The 19,445-nt window shown below is 41.9% G+C and overlaps 2 protein-coding genes across 4 annotated transcripts in view; one reads left to right on the top strand and one right to left on the bottom strand.

The window, feature by feature from the left end:
- ENO4 (enolase 4) overlaps positions 1 to 7,759 on the bottom strand; it is a 28,625-nt gene extending 20,866 nt beyond the window's left edge. The window contains exons 1-2 of one of the 3 annotated variants that reach the window (XM_086680971.1): positions 7,269 to 7,759; positions 402 to 530 (exon numbers count right to left, since the gene is read on the bottom strand). In XM_086680971.1, coding sequence (XP_086537097.1) covers positions 402 to 530; positions 7,269 to 7,433 — 294 coding nt within the window. In that variant the 5' untranslated portion in view covers positions 7,434 to 7,759. The remainder of the gene's footprint in view (positions 1 to 401; positions 531 to 7,268) is intronic. The other 2 variants (XM_086680970.1, XM_025918270.2) reach the window with 2 other exon arrangements.
- The window catches only part of HSPA12A (heat shock protein family A (Hsp70) member 12A), a 167,320-nt gene continuing 155,172 nt past the window's right edge, over positions 7,298 to 19,445 (top strand). The window contains exon 1 of the mRNA XM_025918092.2: positions 7,298 to 7,434. Coding sequence (XP_025773877.2) covers positions 7,432 to 7,434 — 3 coding nt within the window. The 5' untranslated portion in view covers positions 7,298 to 7,431. The remainder of the gene's footprint in view (positions 7,435 to 19,445) is intronic.

The raw sequence follows: 19,445 nt of genomic DNA, 5'->3' as shown, positions 1-19,445 counted from the left end.
ATTACTAAAATGAATTTGTCTTTATGTAGTTTGGCCTACATATCTACGAATCTATGTAAATCCATATAAAAACATTATGAATAAACATCCCTGTAGATTTACAGAACTTACCACCTTAATAATGTCAGAGTTTTAAAACTATTTTTGCCCCACGTCTCCATCTTGGGTCATCTTCAGGCTAGCAGGTCATGTCTGTACCAATAGGACACTTAAACATAATAAAGCCATCATGTTTGACTGCATGGTTCCTGCTTTATGTACATAACTACCTACAAATTGTGTGTGTATATTTCACAAACGCTGAACTTCAAAACATTAATTTTCTACAATTTAGACAATAAATGCTAATAAATGCAGTGGCGTCAGGACACAGTGAAGAATACATTTAAGCTGCTTCGTACCTTGGGGAAGTTTTGAATGGTGCAGAATATTTCCACTTGTAGGGTTGGAAGCCCCAGTCCATCCAACACGTTTCTCCCCACTACTTTGCATATGGTGGGAGGCTTTGCGAGTTTAGAGAAACAGTTTGCCTTCGACACACACACAAAAAAACAAAGATGACAACACCATAACTAATTTGTCTTTAAAAGGTCATTCTCATTTACTCTAGTTTCTACTAAACTTCTCCCTCAGTGTCCTCCTCCTGCGGGGATCAGGCTAGCAGCTCTGTGGGAACTGCCCCGGCCTCATGAGCTGAAATTTGGATTAGCCTGATGCCCAGTCTTTGGTACATGGAGTGATTTGTTCTCTTTTAAAAATATTTACTTATCTATCTATTTATTAATTTTTAAATTTACATCCAAAGTTGATATGTAGTGTAATAATGATTTCAGGAATAGAATTTAGTGATTTATCACTTACATACAACACCCAGTGATGATACCGACAAGTGTCTTCCTTAATGCCCCTTGCCCATTTAGCCCATCCCCCACCCACAACCCCTACAGCAACCCTCAGTGTGTTCTCTGTATTTAAGTGTCTCTTGTGGTTCGTCTCCCTCTCTGTTTTTACATTATTTTTGCTTCCCTTCCCCTAAGTTCATCTGTTTTGTATCTTGAATTCCACATGAGTGAAGTCATGTGATATTTGTCTATCTCTGACTGACTGACTTCCCTTAGCACAATACCCTCTAGTTCCATCCATGTTGTTGTAAATGGCAAGATTTCGTTCTTTTGATTGCTGCATAATATTCTACTGTGTACCACAACTTCTTTATCCATTCATTAGTCGATAGACATCTGGGCTCTTTCCGTACTTTGGCTATTGTCAATAATGCTGCTATAAACATTAGGGTGCATGTACCCCTTCAAAACAGCACGCCTGTATCCTTTGGATATATACCTAGTACTGCAATTGCTGGGTCATAGGTAATTCTATTTTTAATTTTTTGAGGAAACTCCATACTGTTTTCCAGAGTAGCTGCACCAGTTTGCATTCCCACTAGCAGTGCAAAAGGGTTCCTCTTTCTCTGCATCCTTGCCAATATCTGTTGTTGCCTGAGTTGTTAATTTTAGCTATTCTGACAGGGGTGAGGTAGCATCTCATTGTGGTTTTGATTTGTATTTCCCTGATGATCAATGGTGTTGAGAATTTTTTCATGTGTTTGTTAGCCAGCTGGATGTCTTCTTTGGAAAAGTGTCTATTCATGTCTTTTGCCCCTTTCTTCACTGGATTATTTGTTTTTGGGTGTGTGTGTGTGTTTGATAAGTTCTTTATAGATTTTGAATACAAATCCTTTATCTGTCATTTGCAAATATCTTCTCCCATTCTGTCAGTTGCCTTTTAGTTTTGCTGCTTATTTCCTTTCCTGAGCAGAAGCTTTTTATCTTGATGAGGTCTCAAGAGTTCATTTTTGTTTTTGTTTCCCTTGGCTCTAGAGACATGTCAAGTAAGAAGTTGCTGTGGCCAAGGTCAAAGAGGTTGTTGCCTGTTTTCTCCTCTAGGATTCTGATGGCTTCCTGTTTTGTTTAGGTCTTTCATCCATTTTGAGTTTATTGTTGTGTATGGTATTAGAAAGTGGTCCAGGTTCATTCTTCTGCATGTCACTGTCCAGTTTTCCCAACACCATTTGCTGAAGAGACTATCTTTATTTCATTGGATATTCTTTCCTGCTTTGTCAAAGATTAGTCGGCCATATGTTTGTGGGTCCATTTCTGGGTTTTCTATTCTGTTCCATTGATCTATGTGTCTGTTTTTGTGCCAGTACCATACTGTCTTGATGATTACAGCTTTGTAATACATCCCGAAGTCCGGAATTGTGATGCCTCCAGCTTTGGTTTTCTTTTCCAGGAGTCCTTTGGCTATTTGGGGTCTTTTCTGGTTCCATACAAATTTCGGGATTATTTATTCTAGCTCTGTGAAGAACGTTGGTGTTATTTTGATAGGGATTGCTGTTCTCTTTTGAACTCTCAGCAGAAACTCACATACATTTATTTCTTCTTCTTTTTTTTTAATAAAGCGTGAATTTATTTGCAATCAAAATGAAACATCATTTTAACTTTTAAAAAAGGAAAACAAGTCTTTTATTCTTATACTTAAAAGTCAGTTTTAAATGACATAAACCCACAATATAATTTTAGAAATCAAATAAACTTCCCCATTTCAAAGAACAGTATCTAACAAAATGTAAAACTTTTAAAAGCATTTACAACATATATTTATAGGTTTGGTTGTTTTTTTAAAAAAAGAATATATCACTGCTTTGGCCACTGTTTTAACTGCTTTACCCAAATTATTTGTGCCTAATAACAACCCTATGGGATCAGTACTATTTTTGCTATCTCCACTCTATACATGGGGAAACTGAGTAGAAAGAGATTAAATGTTTTCCCCGCGAGTTCAAAATAACTGTCTGAGCTGAGATTCACATCGAGGCAGGCTGATTCCAGAATCCACGTCAACTGCTATTGATGGGGGAAGGGAGAAGGGCACAAAGTCTACTTTCAAATGCATAGCATTTTGGGAAAAAAAACTAAGCCCGAGGAATGTGGTGATACACTCCCTATTTTTATGTCAGGAATATGAGGCCCCCACTAACTCTGGCCATTCCGGACGCGGATAATCTTCTACCTGCCATGTTGGCTTCCATTTCTGGTTTGGTGATGGTGCCTCAGAGTGAAATATGTACATACATATGAATTTAAGGGAGGAGAAAAATAAACAAACAAAAACTAACTCAGGATTGGAGTCTTAGCCAAATTAATTCACACTGAAATAAAGAGATTTGTTTTAATGAGATGACTCCAGCTACGCAACGGAGGAGGATAGTTGTTTGAAAATTATTACTTAGTTTCTCCAAAGAGGCTCCTTTTGGGAAACAGACTGTTAGTCAAACATGACACACTTTGGAATTTTTTCACGCACGTTTCTTAAAGACCCCATGTCACTCTTTAGCAGGCCCTCACCTATCCTTCTGTCCAAGATACCAAAGTCAGTTGGTCTCTAGAATGCTGTGATGCAAACAGGAAAACTTCTGTGGGCCAGTTTTTATTCCTCTCAGCAAGGCATCTGATATTTTAGTGGTGAAGACTTCTGCAGAGGCTGTATTTCGCCACCAGTTCACGTGTTCAAAGAGGGTTGTCAGAACCCTAGTAACAGCAGTTTCATTGACATGGAAAAGCAGAAGCCATTTGGAAGTGATCCAAGAAAGAGGCGGAAGAGAATGAAGCTGAGGCCGAAAGCCACTCAAATCGCCTGAGTAAAAAGATACAAGATGGTGTTTCTACACAGAGGAGTAGGAGCTGGGAGAGAAGGAAGAAGGGAAGGTGAAGGTACACTCTCCTCAACCTCTTTATCATCAGATTGTATTGGGTTCTTTATCTGCATTCACCGCAGACCAGGCCTCTCATCTTTCGGTTTGAAATCCAATGACCTCAACCTACATAGCAGGTCATCTAGTACCCATCAGCGACGTGCCAGCTCGCAGGTGGGGCCCCAGCACTGCTAAAGCGAAAGTCAATTTTCAAGCCATCCCTATACTTTAAGGACTGTGGTTTGGATGTTACAAAGCAGGTGCCTAAATGAATTGAGACAGAATCAGGAGACAAAAATATTATTTAGCTTATCCATTGTGTACTGTAGTGAATTTGATGCAACTAGCAAGGAGCATCCACAACGTATAATGTTGTTAGGAGGGAAAAGGAACTAACATTCTTAAGTGTTTAATATGTGCCTTGAGGGAGTGATTGTGCCTTATCACTGTGTCACACCACAGTGCCTGGCAGATTTAGGATTCCACAAATTAAATCTTGTATAAACAAATATGTGTCAGATACACCCCTGGAAACTTTGTATACATTATGTCATTAAATTCTCAAAACAACTCTGTAAGGGAAATCCTATCATCTCCATTCCACAGATGAGCAAACTGAATTCCAGAGAAATAAATTATACCTGGTAAAACGACCAATGTTTTAATTATTTACTGCTAAGTAACAGACTGCTCCAAAACTTAGTGGCTAAAGCCATTTATTCACCCATGACTCTACAAATCTGGCCTGGGCTCAATTGGGTAGTTCTTTTGGCTGATCTTGCCTGGAGTCTCCTATTCAGACTCAGTCATCTGGAAGCTTGACTGGGTCCAGAGCATCCAAGATGATTCAACTCATGTGTCTAGGGTCTCAACCAGGATGCTTAGAACATCCTAGGGGCTGGCCGGGCATGTCTTTCTTACAGGATATCCTGGAGGTGTTACATCTGTGAGCCTATCTACCTGATCTCTCTCTCCAGCAGGGTAATTGGACTTCCTGGATAACTACTCCAAGAGGGAGTGTTCCAGGAGTACAGCCTCAAAATGGCAGCACTTACCATGTCTTTGTCTGCATCATGCTTGGTGAGGTGCTATTAACCAAAGCAAGTCACATGGCCAAGTCCCAAGTCAGTGTGGGAGAGATTTACATAAGACCAGTCACACTGGTGGTATGGTTCATTGGGGAACATCAATATGATAGTTCTACTAAGTGGCAGGGCTAAGAATTAAATCAGATCCGCAATCAGATCAGATGAATCACAAACTCTTTCAATCATGAGTTCTATGGTGAGGGACTAAATAGTATTGTATTGCTATTGCCCACAAGCATCTTCCTCATTGCTTCAATTCCTCTAGTATATAACAGAAGCAGAGAAGAAATGGCATTGGAGCTGAACATTGGGGAATATGTAGTATTTCCACTGGCAGACGAGAAGAAGTCAAGGGAAGATACTTCAGGTAGAGGGAACAGGATAAGCCAAGGGGAGGGAAGTGAGGAACTTTAGGCTTCAGGGAATAGTAAGGAGCCACAGGGGGTTTCTGAGCAAGAGACTGTTGGTCAGATTTAAGATGAGGAACGCTGCTCTGGGGGCACCTGACTGGCTCAGTTGGTGAAGTGTGTGACTCTTGATCTTGGGGTTGTGAGTTTGAGCCCCACGTTGGGTGTAGAGATTACTTAAAAATTTAAAAAAAAACAAACTTTTTTTTTTTTTTTTTTTTTTTTTTTTTTTTTTTTTTTTAAGGAGCATTGCTTTGGCAGCACGATTCGGGTTGAACTCAATAGAGGGAGAGACTAGATGAAAATAAGGATGGCCAAAACCAGGGCAGCAGCAAAAAAAAAAAAAAAAAATCATTATCTTTTTGCCAGTCCAATTCTTGAACTTGCTTCAAAGTCCAAGCCCAAATTTTCTCAGATGCTACAGCCTACAGGGACCTTCCCTAACCCTGAATTCCTTTGATAGGCATGCGGTGATGTGTCCCTCAGTCTAGCACACAATCATGTATCACCTTATCTAGTACTCCAGTTATTTTATGTATCAGTGGCTTTTATCCATAACCAAGGTACAAGTTCCCAGAGAGCCATACAAACTGAAGTCCTGGCTGCCTAGTAGACTGGGAAGAACATTAACGCCGAGGAACCAGAGTCCAAATCTCCAGTCTTAACTTTTGCACCAAGTAGCTGTGAGACAAGAGCTTGGTGTCTTTGTGAAATGAAGAAGTTAGACTAGTTAACTTCCAAGAATTCCTCTAGCAAGAGACAGTGGAAAGAGAATGGAATTCAGAGTCGCATTCGTTCATTTGTGTCACGTTAGTGCTTGAGTGTCCACTATTTCCGTGGAATCCCGAGGTACTACGGACACAAACCTGGTCTGATTCGTCACTGTCATTCACTGTGTCCCTTGGGAAAATCATCTAAATTCACTGGGCCACAGTTTCCTTATTTGTAAAACGAAATCACAATTTTTACCTCCTAGTGGTCCTAAAGATTAAGCAACAAATCACATAGCACAAAGAGCTCAGCACTGCCCTCCCCCAACATACAGCTTTCACTTGTAGGCCACGATTGAGTAAAATAAACATTCACGGAACATCCTCCATACCAACTGCCTCAACAAGATGTTGTTTTGAACCCTGTAAACACACTGTGCTTCTTTATTGCATTTACATACGCTGCTGTCATATTGCCTCACCTTAGTGCAAACTCCTATCAGTTCCAACCACACTGCCTTCCAGAGGGTAGGTGGCTAGTACTTAACGGATCTAGAAGTGAGAAAACGCTTGTTTCAACTGCTCATTGCTTAAGCCTAAGGTACATGCCTGATCTTGTGCTGGGCATAGGGACTAGGGAGGTGTTAGGAAAAGGCCCCAGCTTTCCATGGAGCTCAAAAGCCTATGGAGGGCCTCATTACGGACAGGAAATGATTTAGGAACACTCAAGGACAATCAGTCCTGGTGAAGTGGGCAAGACTGATGTGAATTTGGAGTTTGGGTAGGAGCTGGTCAGATGGGGTCGGGCATCCAGGAAGAGTGCACCCTGCAAGGTACATACGCTTGAAATCAGAGTGCGACTCGGCAGTAATGAGCGGGCTGGGCATGAGGCCATCGGGTAGGCTGAGGCCAAGCTGTGGCAAACGCCAGGGAGCTCACCCGTGCTCAAACGGAGGCCGCTGCAGGCTGCAAGCTGAGCTATGAGCTGTTAAGGTCTGTGTTTAAAGAGAACTGGCAACCGCGCAGGGCGGCTCAGAAGCCTGCCGGGCCCGAGCTGTCGCCTTAGCCACGAATGCGCCTACACCGCACTTTCCTCTAACTGCTTCCTGTCCACCACTTTCTCGAGATTCCTCCTGCCCAGGTTTCCGCACCGCTTCTCCCTTCGGGGTCGTCTCCCCGCACGACCACGGTCCTCAAGCCTGTGGCGGCGGCGCGCGTGCGCGACTCTGCGGCGCAGGCGCACGGCGTTGCCGCAGCGCGGGGCGGGGGGAGAGGGGCTGGAGGGAAGAGGGTGTTAGTCCCAGGTCCCTACCAGGTGCCCGTAGACGTCGGCAGGCTGGAGGTAGAAGGTGGAGTTGAGCAGCTCTTCCAGCCTGCGCGGGACGTCGTTCTCCCGGTAGTACTCCATCGCCTGCTGCTTCAGCTTCTGCAGCTCCCTAGTGGTCCCACAGCTGCGGCCGCCGCCTTCTTCCCCCATGGTAGGAGATTTGAGGCTACAGCTGGGGTTAGCCTGGGGGCCCGCGAGCGTCCTGTGCGTCGCTAGGCAACGCAATGAGATTTCCCGACCCCAGATCTCGCGTGGCTTCTCGCCCGGGTTCTTGCCGCGGTCTTAGGTGCGCATGGCTCCTCCCGTGCTCCTCCCTCCTCTTCCTGAGGGATTGGGCCTGGGGCTAGGGCTCCTCCACTCCTGACGCTCGAGCAGTGGCGGCGTCGTTTCCCACCACTTTCCCCGACACTTTTCCTGATGGGGAAAGAGTTCACGATTTCTGCGGAGGCGTGGGAGCGTTAGTCCCGGCCTCCAGCGGGGGACCGGAGCCTCGGGTGGCGCGCTCTGGGCACCGGGCCTTCTTGCTTACCCTTCGCCCCCCCTCCCCCCGCACACTCCCTCGTCCCTCGCGGTGGGTGAGCTCCTCCGGGTGGCGCGGGCACACCTTGCCAGCCCACTCCTGGGGACGGATATATCCTCGCTGGCCCGTGGAGGTGCCAGGAATTCATTCATTCGCCCGTATTTAGCCGCCTGTCCCGAGGCCAGCAGCGTGCTGGCCGGGCACACTGGTGCGCAGGAGAGAACCGGATACGCGATCCCACCCCCTGTCCCCCTGCCCCTCCGCTGGGAAATGAGTGGGGTGAAATCACTGGAAGGGAAAACCAGTGTGGGCCGAAAAAAATCGGGGTAAACCCCGAATGGTTATGGCTTGGACAGGCCTAGGGGTGGGGAACGATACAGGCAAAACTTGAGAAGGAAAAGTGGGACTGTAAGACTGGCACTGGGTCATATACCTTCTCCAGTACCTTCAGAGGCTGCCTCAGTCCTGCCCTTTTAAATCCAACTGCCTACTTGGCTTCCTTACACCTGCCGGGTGTCTGCTCTAGGTACTTAGGTGGGAGTGGGCTGACACGGGCAGGTGTTCTTGTTCTACTCTTAACCTGTAAGTGTTCCTGACTTAAGTAGATCGCTTAAAACATCTCTGTTGTATTTGGCTTTTCTGGAAAACAGTCCGGTCTATTCTGCCTTCTTCACAAGTCCCTTAGGATAAAATGAGAAAGTGAGTGAGAAAACACTTTAAAATAAGATATTTTCAATAGAGGCAGGTAGATGTATAAAAATATGTGATTCTATAAAACTGATACAGAAACCCAGACATGTACCTCCTTCTGAGCTCCCTCGGTGTTGTCTCCAAATCTCAGATGGAACATCTCACTTGCTGGGATGTGACATCATCATGGGCCTGCCTTATCCTCCTTGCTAGGTGGAAATCCCTTCATGGTAGGAGCCCGGTCTGAGTACTCTTCACATACCCCTCAGAGCCCGGGCCTGCAGGGACAGAACGTGTGCTCTGCTGAATAGGTGTTGAATGAACCTTTATACGAAATAAGCCCGTGCTCTTGCTGCTGGTGTTTCCATCCCACCCGTGCGCCTCTCCTCCTATCCCCATGGATGGAAGGCACCCCTTTCTCTGGGACGCTCAGCCTTCAATGCCCGGCTGAGTCCCACCTCTGCAGAGACGTGGTGCTCCACATCAGCTCTCCTCGCTCAGCCCTCCCTTCCGAACTCCTTTCCCACTTGAAGTCTGGGCCACAAAGCTCAGCCTTCAGGGATGTCTTGACTCATTTGACACTTAAATGGAAGGTTGGAAGTGCCCTGGGCTGGGACCACCACCTTTGGAGTCTCCCCTCTGTAACCCACCAGCCTCTAGATTCCATGAGGACAGAGACTTGGTCTGTCTTGTTCACCATGGTGTCCCCAGTACATTACTTTACAGGTCTTTGCTCAGTAAATAGGTGTTGAGTGAATGAGTGGATTTTACATATAATAAATGCCTAATAAATACTTAAAATGTTTTGGAGTTGAGTGAATAATGAATACACTAGGCTGGCTAGAGCAAAGGATTGTTTTCAGTAATAAAGAGACATCAGGATAGAAAAGTAGCATGGGCAGGATGGAAATGGTGTTTTAGGAAGTTAGCTGGCAGCAGTGGGTAAGCTTGGTGTTAGTTGTACAGAAAGCAGGAGACACAGGTAGAAAATGATGCAGATGTGAGGGCCTAAAGCCCACTGATAGCACTGGCAAGAGGTGGATGACAGAGTTAATAGGAAGAAGGATGGGAATCATGGTGAGTGACTGGATGTGGGATTGGGGGACCAAAGATTATGCCTTTGAGGATGGCTCCTAGAGTTCTGTTACAGTCGATAGAAATGGGGTGGATGAGTGAGTGATGTGGTTTTGATGGAAGGAATAGGATGCATCTGGTTTTAGATGTGTGGAGCTTGTGGAGCATTGGTATCTCAGAGAGAAGGGAAGACTGACGATATGAAGATCACCCATCCACATGGCACTTAAAGTTGAAATAAGGATAGATGAATCTTCTGGAGGGAAAAGGGAAAACTCCTATAGAAGCAAGTACCTAAATATTGGGGAAGAAATATATTTAGGACATAGGAGGATAAGGTGCTCTAAGAGGCAGTGAGCCAAAAAAGAAAAAAAAAAAAGCTTAGGGAAAAAAAAACAACAATCTAAATCATGGAGTTTAAGACAGAGAGTTTTTGGAAAGTGTCAGATGTGCGTGTGTACATATGCATAAGAATAAATTCTGAAAGAATATACATTGGCATAGTAAGTGTATTGCCTTTGGGTAATGGGATCATTGGACATGTTAATTTTCTTTATTAGTAGTATCCGATTTTTCTAAAATGAATGTACTACTTGTATAACTTTGAAAAATTACATTAAGATATTTGAAGGAATAATATTAAGTCAAATTAAAGACTGAAATTAAAGGAGAATGAAAGACTGAAAAGATATTAGGGAGTCAGTTGTTCCTTTATAGAATCTTGCCATCCTCTTAAAAATAAAACTACATGTAGGCTAAATAAATAGCTAAAACTACCATCCCTGTTAACTTCTGTCATTCACTCAGTCAATAAATACTTATTGAATGCCTACCATGTGGCAGAGACTAGACACAAGGAAAACAGCAGTGAACAAAATAGGTAACATTTCTTCCCTTCACGGCACTTAAGTTCTCGTGGGCCTTGATCCTAGCACCTACATCCTGCTGAGCCATCAGGACAATAAACTGCATTAAGAGACGTGAAAGCATTTTGAAAAGTTGGTATGCTAGGCGTTTATTAACATTCTATTAGTGTTGACAGATCCAGAGTAAATAAAAATGACTATTCATGAATATTCCAATTTTCTGATTTTTTATAGATGTTAGAAGTACTGGGGTTTTAGCTGTAAACTACATTCACGTGTATGCGTATTGTATACATACTTATCACATTCCTTGTTTTAGTACCTTGGTAACCATATTTCCATTTCATATTGAGACTAAATGTCCAAGGGCACTCAGAACATCAGAGCTTGAAAGGCATTGAGTGCAGCTAACTCTAAGGGTAAAAACAGGGGAGTTGAAAGGAGGAAAAGAAGGGAAGGAAAGGGAAAGGAAAGACTCAGGAGATAAGGAAAATTCTGGAAGATATCCAGGGACAGAGGGTAGGACTATACCCTCTTCCTTTAGAGAGAGGACACTGCCATGACTACTGACATCCCACAGATGGGGTGCTCGCAGTGGATGGGTGTGGTAGGGGACAAGGGACATTTGGGAATTAGAAGACAGATTGGAGTCCCAGCTGTCCCCAAGATCTAGACCTCATCAATAAAATGAGTGGCTGGTCTAGATCAATGTTGCCTAAACTTTTTGAGTATGAAGACTCCTTTTTAACAACCAAAAAAATGGAAGAAACTACCACCCCCCCCACCCCCCCCACCATGTAACAGTGGTTATATACAGTGACTATGAATTCAATAGTATGTCTGGAGCATATGTGTTTCATTCACATAACCTCCATACATGTGACAAAGAATACATTTATAGGCAAGCTGCTCTCCAGGTCGGGCATGCGTCTGGTGCATATTTGGAATTGTGAGCTTTTTGCCTATAGTATGGGGGCTTCTCGGGGACCTTGACTGAGAGCCATTGAATCAGGTCTCTTCATCATAGACGTCTCCTATTTTGTAGCTTTGATTCAAGATAAAATATCAGGGCATACCAGTCTAGTCCTATCTGCTAAATGAAGACCCTTCATGGAGGAGATTAATCATGCTTCAGTCTGCATTTGAAAAAGAATTTCTAAGCTATGTCAGACATTTCCTAAATGAATGAGGATAAAGAAAAACATATTTGTTCATTTCCCCCTAATCCTTTCTAACACCTTTCTATAAATTGGAACTTGTTTGCCATGACTTTCATGTTCAGAAGTGATTATTTAGGTGTTATTTTGGGGTTGCTATCAAGTGCCTGTTAATTCTTGCCTGCATTTGCCATCTGTGTTGAATATCATTTTTCATAGGGAACTAATGAACATGATTGCAGGTGTCTTTAATCTTTAGAATCCTAGAAACTGGAGAGAGAATAGATGGAAATGTTGCCTTTTCCCCATCTAAAGATGGGAGTGATAATGTTACCCCTCCTGGCCCAGTTGTCAGGAATGAGGGTTGCCAAGCTAATTGCAATATAAATAGCTGTAAATTAAATGCGAAGGAATAAAAGTAGGAATGATTAGACTAATAATAAAATGTTTTTGTAATTTGATTTTTTTCACTACCAATGTCTCCTGGCAATAGTCATTACCTCTGGGCTAGTAATAGCAACAAAAACCCGGGCAGCAACTACCATTGATGGAGAACTTTTATATGCCTGAGGTTTTCCTTACATCATCCCATTGAATTCTGCAAAACAACCACAAGAGGTAAGGGGTTGGCCCAAGGTGATACAGTAAGCAAATAGTGGAGATGGAATTTGAACCAGCTGACCCCAGTGCCCATGCATTTCCTGCTGCGCTCTGCTGCCTCTCAAATCTAGAACTCTCTGTAGTTAGATTCCACGGTCTCATGTCAGCGATTGTTAGGCTCTTGGCCATCCTTTCTGGATAAGCCAGTTGAGCTGCTCACATTGAGGGCATGGAGAAAGGAGTCTGGGAAAATGGTGTTAATCTCTTGATCACTTGCTCTCAGTCTGAGCTGCATGTTAGAATCATGTGGGGATTCTACCAAATTCAGGTAACATCTGAACACTGTTAGAATCTAAGCCCCTTGAAGAAGAGGGGTATCTATTCCCTGCTGTAGTATTAAAAAACACTGATGCCTAGGCCCTACCCCAGACTTATTAAATTAGAATCTCCAGGGGTGGGGCCCACACAGAGGAATTTTTTTTTTTAATATGGGATATTAATGTGCAGCTAAGGTTGAGAACCTCTGCCCTAAAATATTTCTTCAGGGATCATGTTAGAAAGAGAATGGGTAAAGCTTCACCCAGGGAAAATTGGATAGTGGATACAGCCAAGGCGGCCTAGAAGTGTTGGGCCTTGGAACCAGACCACACGGGTCAGAGTCTGGTTCTTCCAGTTTCCAGCTGTGTGTCCTTGTACAAGATACTTAACCTCTCTGAGCCCATTTCCTCATCAACTAATATTTTCATCATAGGATTGCTATGAGATTAAATTGGAAAATCCATGGAGCCTTCTTCCCACCATGCCCAATACATAGTAAATGATGTCATTATTGCCAAAGAAATTAAGGAGAAGGAAAATAACATTTTTAGCAGTTTTACTATATTTGCCTGAAAACCTTTATTTGACTTTGTACAGGAATTTAGGTGGAATTGAATTAAATGATAAGGGGAACCCCCCTCTTAAAACAATATTAATGACATTTTGAGATAATCAGACCTCCTGGTAATCTATCACTTTTGTTTTAACCTTTACCATTTGTGCAAAATTATAGAGTTGATGTGTTATTTCTCTCTTGTTCCCCAAATAAAGCAGAAAGCTGGAGCCACGGTTGCAATGTGAGTGTTCAAAGCTGGCATCCTGTCAAAGACTGTATTAGATTTAGCCTTCCGGTCATTTGTTCAGAGGGCTTTGACACTGAAGACCAAAAGATACTGTTGGAGATGTTATTGCTGGCAGTTTAATTGGTATTTTTCAGGATATAGACACACAATTTCCATATAGGAAGAATTAAATTGGAAGTAGGGCAATTATCCAGTGAGTTTAGACAGTAAAAAGAAAGAGGAAAAATGAGGCAAAAGAAACTCTTCAAGTAAGCTATTTTGCCATTTTAAAGTAGATACTTTTTTAACTTTGTAGAAATAGAGACAACTTAAGAGTATTTCTGTGATGTAATTAAGGGACTAATAAAGCAAAATGAATACATATAAAATATTCTACAAAGGCCAGGTTTTCTAATTTGTACTTCTTCTCTTAATATAAAAGTAGCAACATAAATATAGTAATTGCATTTACTTTGAATGAGGAAAATGTTAAGCATCTTTCCCACATAGGGGGCAGCAAAGAAGAAAGAGAGGAGAAATCCCAGTTAAGAGGACCAGTTAGATGTTTTATCTAGTTACGCCTGAAAATGTTTTCTCTGTAACTGCTGCAAACATTGATCTGGTCTGTTTCCCAGCCTCTGAGAGTCGTGTGTCCACCTATTTTGTTATTGCGCTTGAGTGAGAGCCAGTAAATTGTTTGACTTTTGTAATTAAACTTAAGAACTTGATTGAAGGGGATTTTAGCTTCCCTGAAAATGTACTTTAAGTTAATCTGCTTAAGAGGAATTATCTATTTCTTATTAGCAAAATCAAAACACTCTATGCCTTTATAACTGATGATTTCTACTGGCCCGGTCATGAATCTCATGGTAACGTTAAGTTGTCAAATATTATTTTGGGGATTTAAAAAATTCAGTTGTCAAAAATTTAGGACTTGATTCTTGATATCTGTTTATTGGCAAAATGAAGGGTCATTGGTGGTGTTTGCTCTTTTTCTAACTTGATTTACCTTTTGTTGTTTGTTTCATTTAAGACATTTGAAACTTTGTGTTCCTTGACTATTTTTAAAAATTGTAGTCATAGATGCAGATGAGAATGTTTTCTTTCGGGGGAGTAAATTTGGAGAGGAAGTTCCCAGGCGTTTTTAGCAAATAAAATCATCTTAGGCAAATTTCTCAGTACGATTTGATTTAATTGCATCTTTTTTACATATGACAATCATTTATAAGTATCATTGGAGCCCTACACAGTTCCAGAATTATTTAAGGTGACATTTGTGAATGAATCGCTAATGCCAATCTAACGTGTTAGATTAAATTTCTATACAATTAAAAAATACACAGAATTGTATGTTAGCAAGGAATAAGGGGTCCTGCTTTTAATTAAATACCATTATTATATTTTGTGTTTGGGCATCGAAAATCTTAGGTAGATATTGTAGAAATAAGAGCAGTAATGGTCAGAATTCGCTTCTCAGAAGAATAGTGTTTCCATTAATACTTAAGGAGAGATCTGGTCAGGATGAAAGACTAAAATGTTATTTCTGAAATGGAAATACTTTTAAAATGTTTTTAATGATGCCTGTCTTCTGCTTGGGCTACAGTCAGCATAACCACATTTAAATGCTGTAGTTTGGAGAGAGGAAGGGAAAGGAAAGTAGGAGAGAATTTAAGACAGTCGTGTCCAGACAGGAATAAAGAATGACTGGTATTATGATGGTTTTGTGTGACAGCACTTTCACTTGAAATAAATAGTTGAGGCAAACTGAGGTGGGAAGAGAAGTATCTGGGGGCCTGCCCTGGTCTCCACTTCTTTTTGTGTGCACAGAGATACAGCCAAGTGTAGCCACATGGGTAACCGAAGGTCCGCCCTCTGCCGCTGCCCTTTCGGGAACTGGCCAGACTCCTTAAAGGAGCTGAGCGGCCCTTGTTCAACAGCTGCTGTTAGACTGTTGTAAAAATTGGAGTTGGTTTGTGAACAAGCAGGTGATTTAAAATATCCCCGAGCCATCCTAGGTAACCTTCTTCCCCAAAGTTCATGGCCAAATATTTGCACTCATAATAATTACACAAATATTGCCTTGGAATCTTTATGGGAATTTGAAAAGAGAGGAGACCATGTAACAAACTCATGAGGCGGGGCATTTTATAGCAAAGAGTGTCTCAGTTAACCTCAGTTAGGTATCTGTGCCTTCTAAAGAATTTTTCTCCTTCTGCAGTATTAAAAGTAAAGTTCCTGTAAAATTACTCTATGCCCACACTTGTTGGAATGTTTATTAACGTGCGTATCTGACCTAAACTTTGGTTTCCTAATCATTAAATGCTTTCTTTTTTCTTGCTAGCCAAGCTGACAGTATATAAGGGGAAAGTAAGGCCTGTGTGCTGATTTTAAGAATACAAAATCAAAGACTGTCTTTTACAGGGCAAGAATCAAAGACTATGTTTTGTAGAGTAAGAACAAAAACAACTTTTAAAGTATGATATTTGAAATAACTAAAATGTGTGTTTATCAATTTAAATGCTTTAGAATAGATGTTGTCCCGTGTATGGTTATTTATTACTTTATTGAAAATCTAGGCATTGTGAATTCTTAACTAAGACCACTGGGGAAAAAATCTGTTCAGTTAATATATATTTTTGTACATTTCTTATAAACCTATTGTTGGAAAACAGTTGTCTTTTTTTGAGATAATTATAAATCTGCAAAAGCAGGAAATGTAATCAAAATGAAGAATTCAAAATTTCAAGATCTTTTTAATTTGTATTTGCGATAGACTTTATTTCCAAGTATTATTTGTTATATGAGAATAGAAGGAATCACCGTTTTTTTTTTTAACTAAAAATAATCATTTTTACCTTCCCTTGTATGTATTGTCTACATTTGATTTGAACTCACAAGGGGCATGCCTTGAACCTTTCATATTCTTTCCAAGCCCTAGTGCTAAGAAACACACACACACACACACACACACACACACACACACACACACACACACACACACACACACACACACACCCTTGTATCCTCTAGGGTGAAGGCTTAACTGCCACATCAGGACCACCAGCTCCTGTGATTATGGCATTTATGAGCAACTCACCTTGCTCTCCAAATTTGGACTTCAGGAGATACACCTCATGCCAGCCTAGCTCCTCTAGTTTTCACAAGATATGCAGGTAAACATGTAGGGTTTTTAATGGTCGGCATCTTCCAACTAGTCCTTTGGGCCGGGCATACTTGTTGACTACTCAAGTGCATCTTGCTCGGTTGGATATTTTAAAATAAGCTGAACTCTGGAAGGGGGCTGTGATCCCGTGTCACACAAACTGGAGAGAGAAACAGGATGGTAACACTTCTTTGGCTACTGAGTGCTTTCTGACTTTTGAAAGAAAGGAAACTTTGCAGTATGCAATTCTAAGAAAATTGTAAGAAACAAAGTAGAACCAAGGTCCTCGCGGGGGAGGGGAGTGAAGCCTGTGCTTGCTTTAGCTTCTGTGTTGTCTGACTCCCTCACAAATGCTGCAGCTGCAATGTCGATTGAGAAGGAGCCCGTGCATTCTGCTGAGGGATGAAATACTAAAATCTTTTTCTTCCCTTGGTGAGTGGTTCTATCTTAATTCAGAAGCTATAAAGCAAATTTTAAATTGGTATTATTTTCTAACTGGGAAGTAAGTACAACTTGTATCTGGAGTACAAACATTGCAACAGGTACTATTGCCCATGAGCTTGATGTTAACTTTTTGCGTGAGTGTAAAGGATCTTAACAGTTCTCTGCGTTAAGTGGATATATGTCAGTAGCAAACGTAAACGCGAAATAAAGGGCTCAGGTTGAAATGTCTGTGGCAATGTACAAATCTGATTATGAAGAATGTCAACGATTACCCTAGAGAACAATCACAGTTTAGCCCGGGGTATAAGTCTCATCGCTCTGTGTACATTTCATCACTTAGTTGTGCACAGGCACAGGAAATGATGCATTTTAAAATGCATTCTTTTATTTTTAAACACCTGCCCAACATCTTGACAAATCCTTTTTAGTCTGAGGCTCAAACGTATGTAACCCAAGGTTAATTTCTACCTTGTGAAGTCAGGGGGTTTCAAATGTGCTGCAAAGATCCACATGAGCAATAAAATGTGAATCCCCGTTTCGTTATCTCTGAACTTTGGAATTCTATTCAGACCTCTTGCATCATGTGCAAGTATATGAGAGGGGAGGATACAAAAGTGAAACCAGTCCTGTGGCTGTTGTCAGATTTGACGTTCGTCTCACGGAAGATGGATGTGCTTGCTTGACTTGCTTTTCTCTTCTTCACATGTTCTTTTCCCCCCTCCAGAAATGTGGAGAATACTCTGGGGGTTCATGTGGAGGACACCGGCCACCACCTTCCCATACCCCCCCACCACGAGGGCCACCTTCCCTGCATTCCTGCTTCCTGAGCCATCTTTTGCAAGGGGGTTTGGGACTCTAGCCCCACAGTCCAGGCTCTCCTAGTCGTGGCTGCAGGGACTTCACTCACCCTGCCCTTACTCTGTCTTGACCGCCTGTCCCATAGGCAAAGCTGTTAGAAATAACCACGTGGTCATATCTGCTGCTTATTTGTTTCCATTACAGGAATCATCATTATAGATAAGAAAATCATAGAGCCAGCAAAACTTTTGGGCCATTTAGTTCCATGCCTTCATTTTACACACACACACACACACACACACACACACACACACACACACACACACACACAAATAGAAAAAAACTAGTTGTTGGTAAAAGCCAGTCAACATAATTCTTCTATTCAGGAATCAGTTTATTTAATGGGTAAATTTTTTTTATTTGTTTCATTATGGATAAAGGCAAGATAGAGTAAAAGATAAAAGCTACTTCTATTATGTGCAGTATATTTTGGTATCATATGTGTAATTGCCCCAACTGAATATCAGACATATTCTGACAATATTAAAAGATGTAAAAATCTAAAATCCCAAATTCCTAAATTCCAAGAAGAAAGTGCTTCACTATTTACAGTAATGGAACTTGTAGCCTGATCTTTGAGGGGGTTAGCTGTAAAAATTCTGCAGCTTTCTTCAGATGTATAATTTTAAATGTCCTTTTTTTTTTTTTTGTAGCTGCCTTCTCTGTACTCGAGTTTGTCAAGTAAGCAGGCAGATGTTTTTGCCTTTTTATAAAGTACAGTAATAAGCATGTCTACTGCCCTTACTTCATCAGCTTCAAAACCTATTCACGGCTCATCTGGTTGGAAGATGATTCACCTGAAGCTTTGTTCCCGAATTAGTAATGCGGCAGCATCTCATTTAGCAAGTGGTGCTTCCCACCACTTAGGGCGAAGAAAGTTTCTCTCTCTCATTCAGATACGGACTCAGGCTTTCACCTGTCAGAGAAAATGAAACCGTCACTAACCACTGTTTATTTTGCTGGCAGGTTCATGCCTACGACAAAGCGATTTTTCTCCAGGTGAATTACTCCCCACATTGGCGTGGCAGTGACTAATAAAGTATTTATCAAAACTCAGGCGTGTGGTCCCCATTCCCACAGTGTGTCACTGCTGCCGCCAAGTGACAGGTCTGAAAAAAAATCAGCAAATCTTAGACAATTAGAGCATCGATCCCACTTAGCAAAACCAAGGCCCCCAGTCCCTCCTCGACAAAGATACCTTCTTAGGTGATGGGAATGAAGATGCTCTCCTAAATCACACTTGACCCACGTAGCCTTGCCTCCGAATTCGGGGCTCTGAGAAAAGAATGGCACAGGGATTGAGAAAACAGTGGCTGTCCCTGAACGTACTCTAATTCTAGGGTCCAGGGAGTTTTTAGTTCAGCTTGGTCAGTTATCCCTAGTTGCACACTGAATCATACTGTGATAAAGGAAGGAGAAGTCTCTGTCTTAAAACTCAGTTAGACACACCAAGAACTCGCAACTCTGGCAACCCAAGAGTGCTTGGTGACATATGCAAAGACCCTTCTCTTGAGCAACCTCATTCTTGAACTGGGCTAAGAGCTTTTCAATTGCTGTGACATTTTCAGCCAAGGAGGGAGTAGTTGCCGCGGAGCAAAATGTTTTACAGGCAATTACTTTATATTATCAACGGAGCAGTTCCCTGTCCAGAAAGGAACCAAAGCGATCAAGTTAAATCATTAAAGAGAGA

This window comes from Puma concolor, chromosome D2 (genome assembly GCF_028749965.1).
Source record: "Puma concolor isolate L17-30 chromosome D2, mPumCon1.1.hap2, whole genome shotgun sequence".
Lineage (NCBI taxonomy): Eukaryota > Metazoa > Chordata > Mammalia > Carnivora > Felidae > Puma > Puma concolor.
This window is presented reverse-complemented; position numbering and strand designations above follow the sequence as displayed.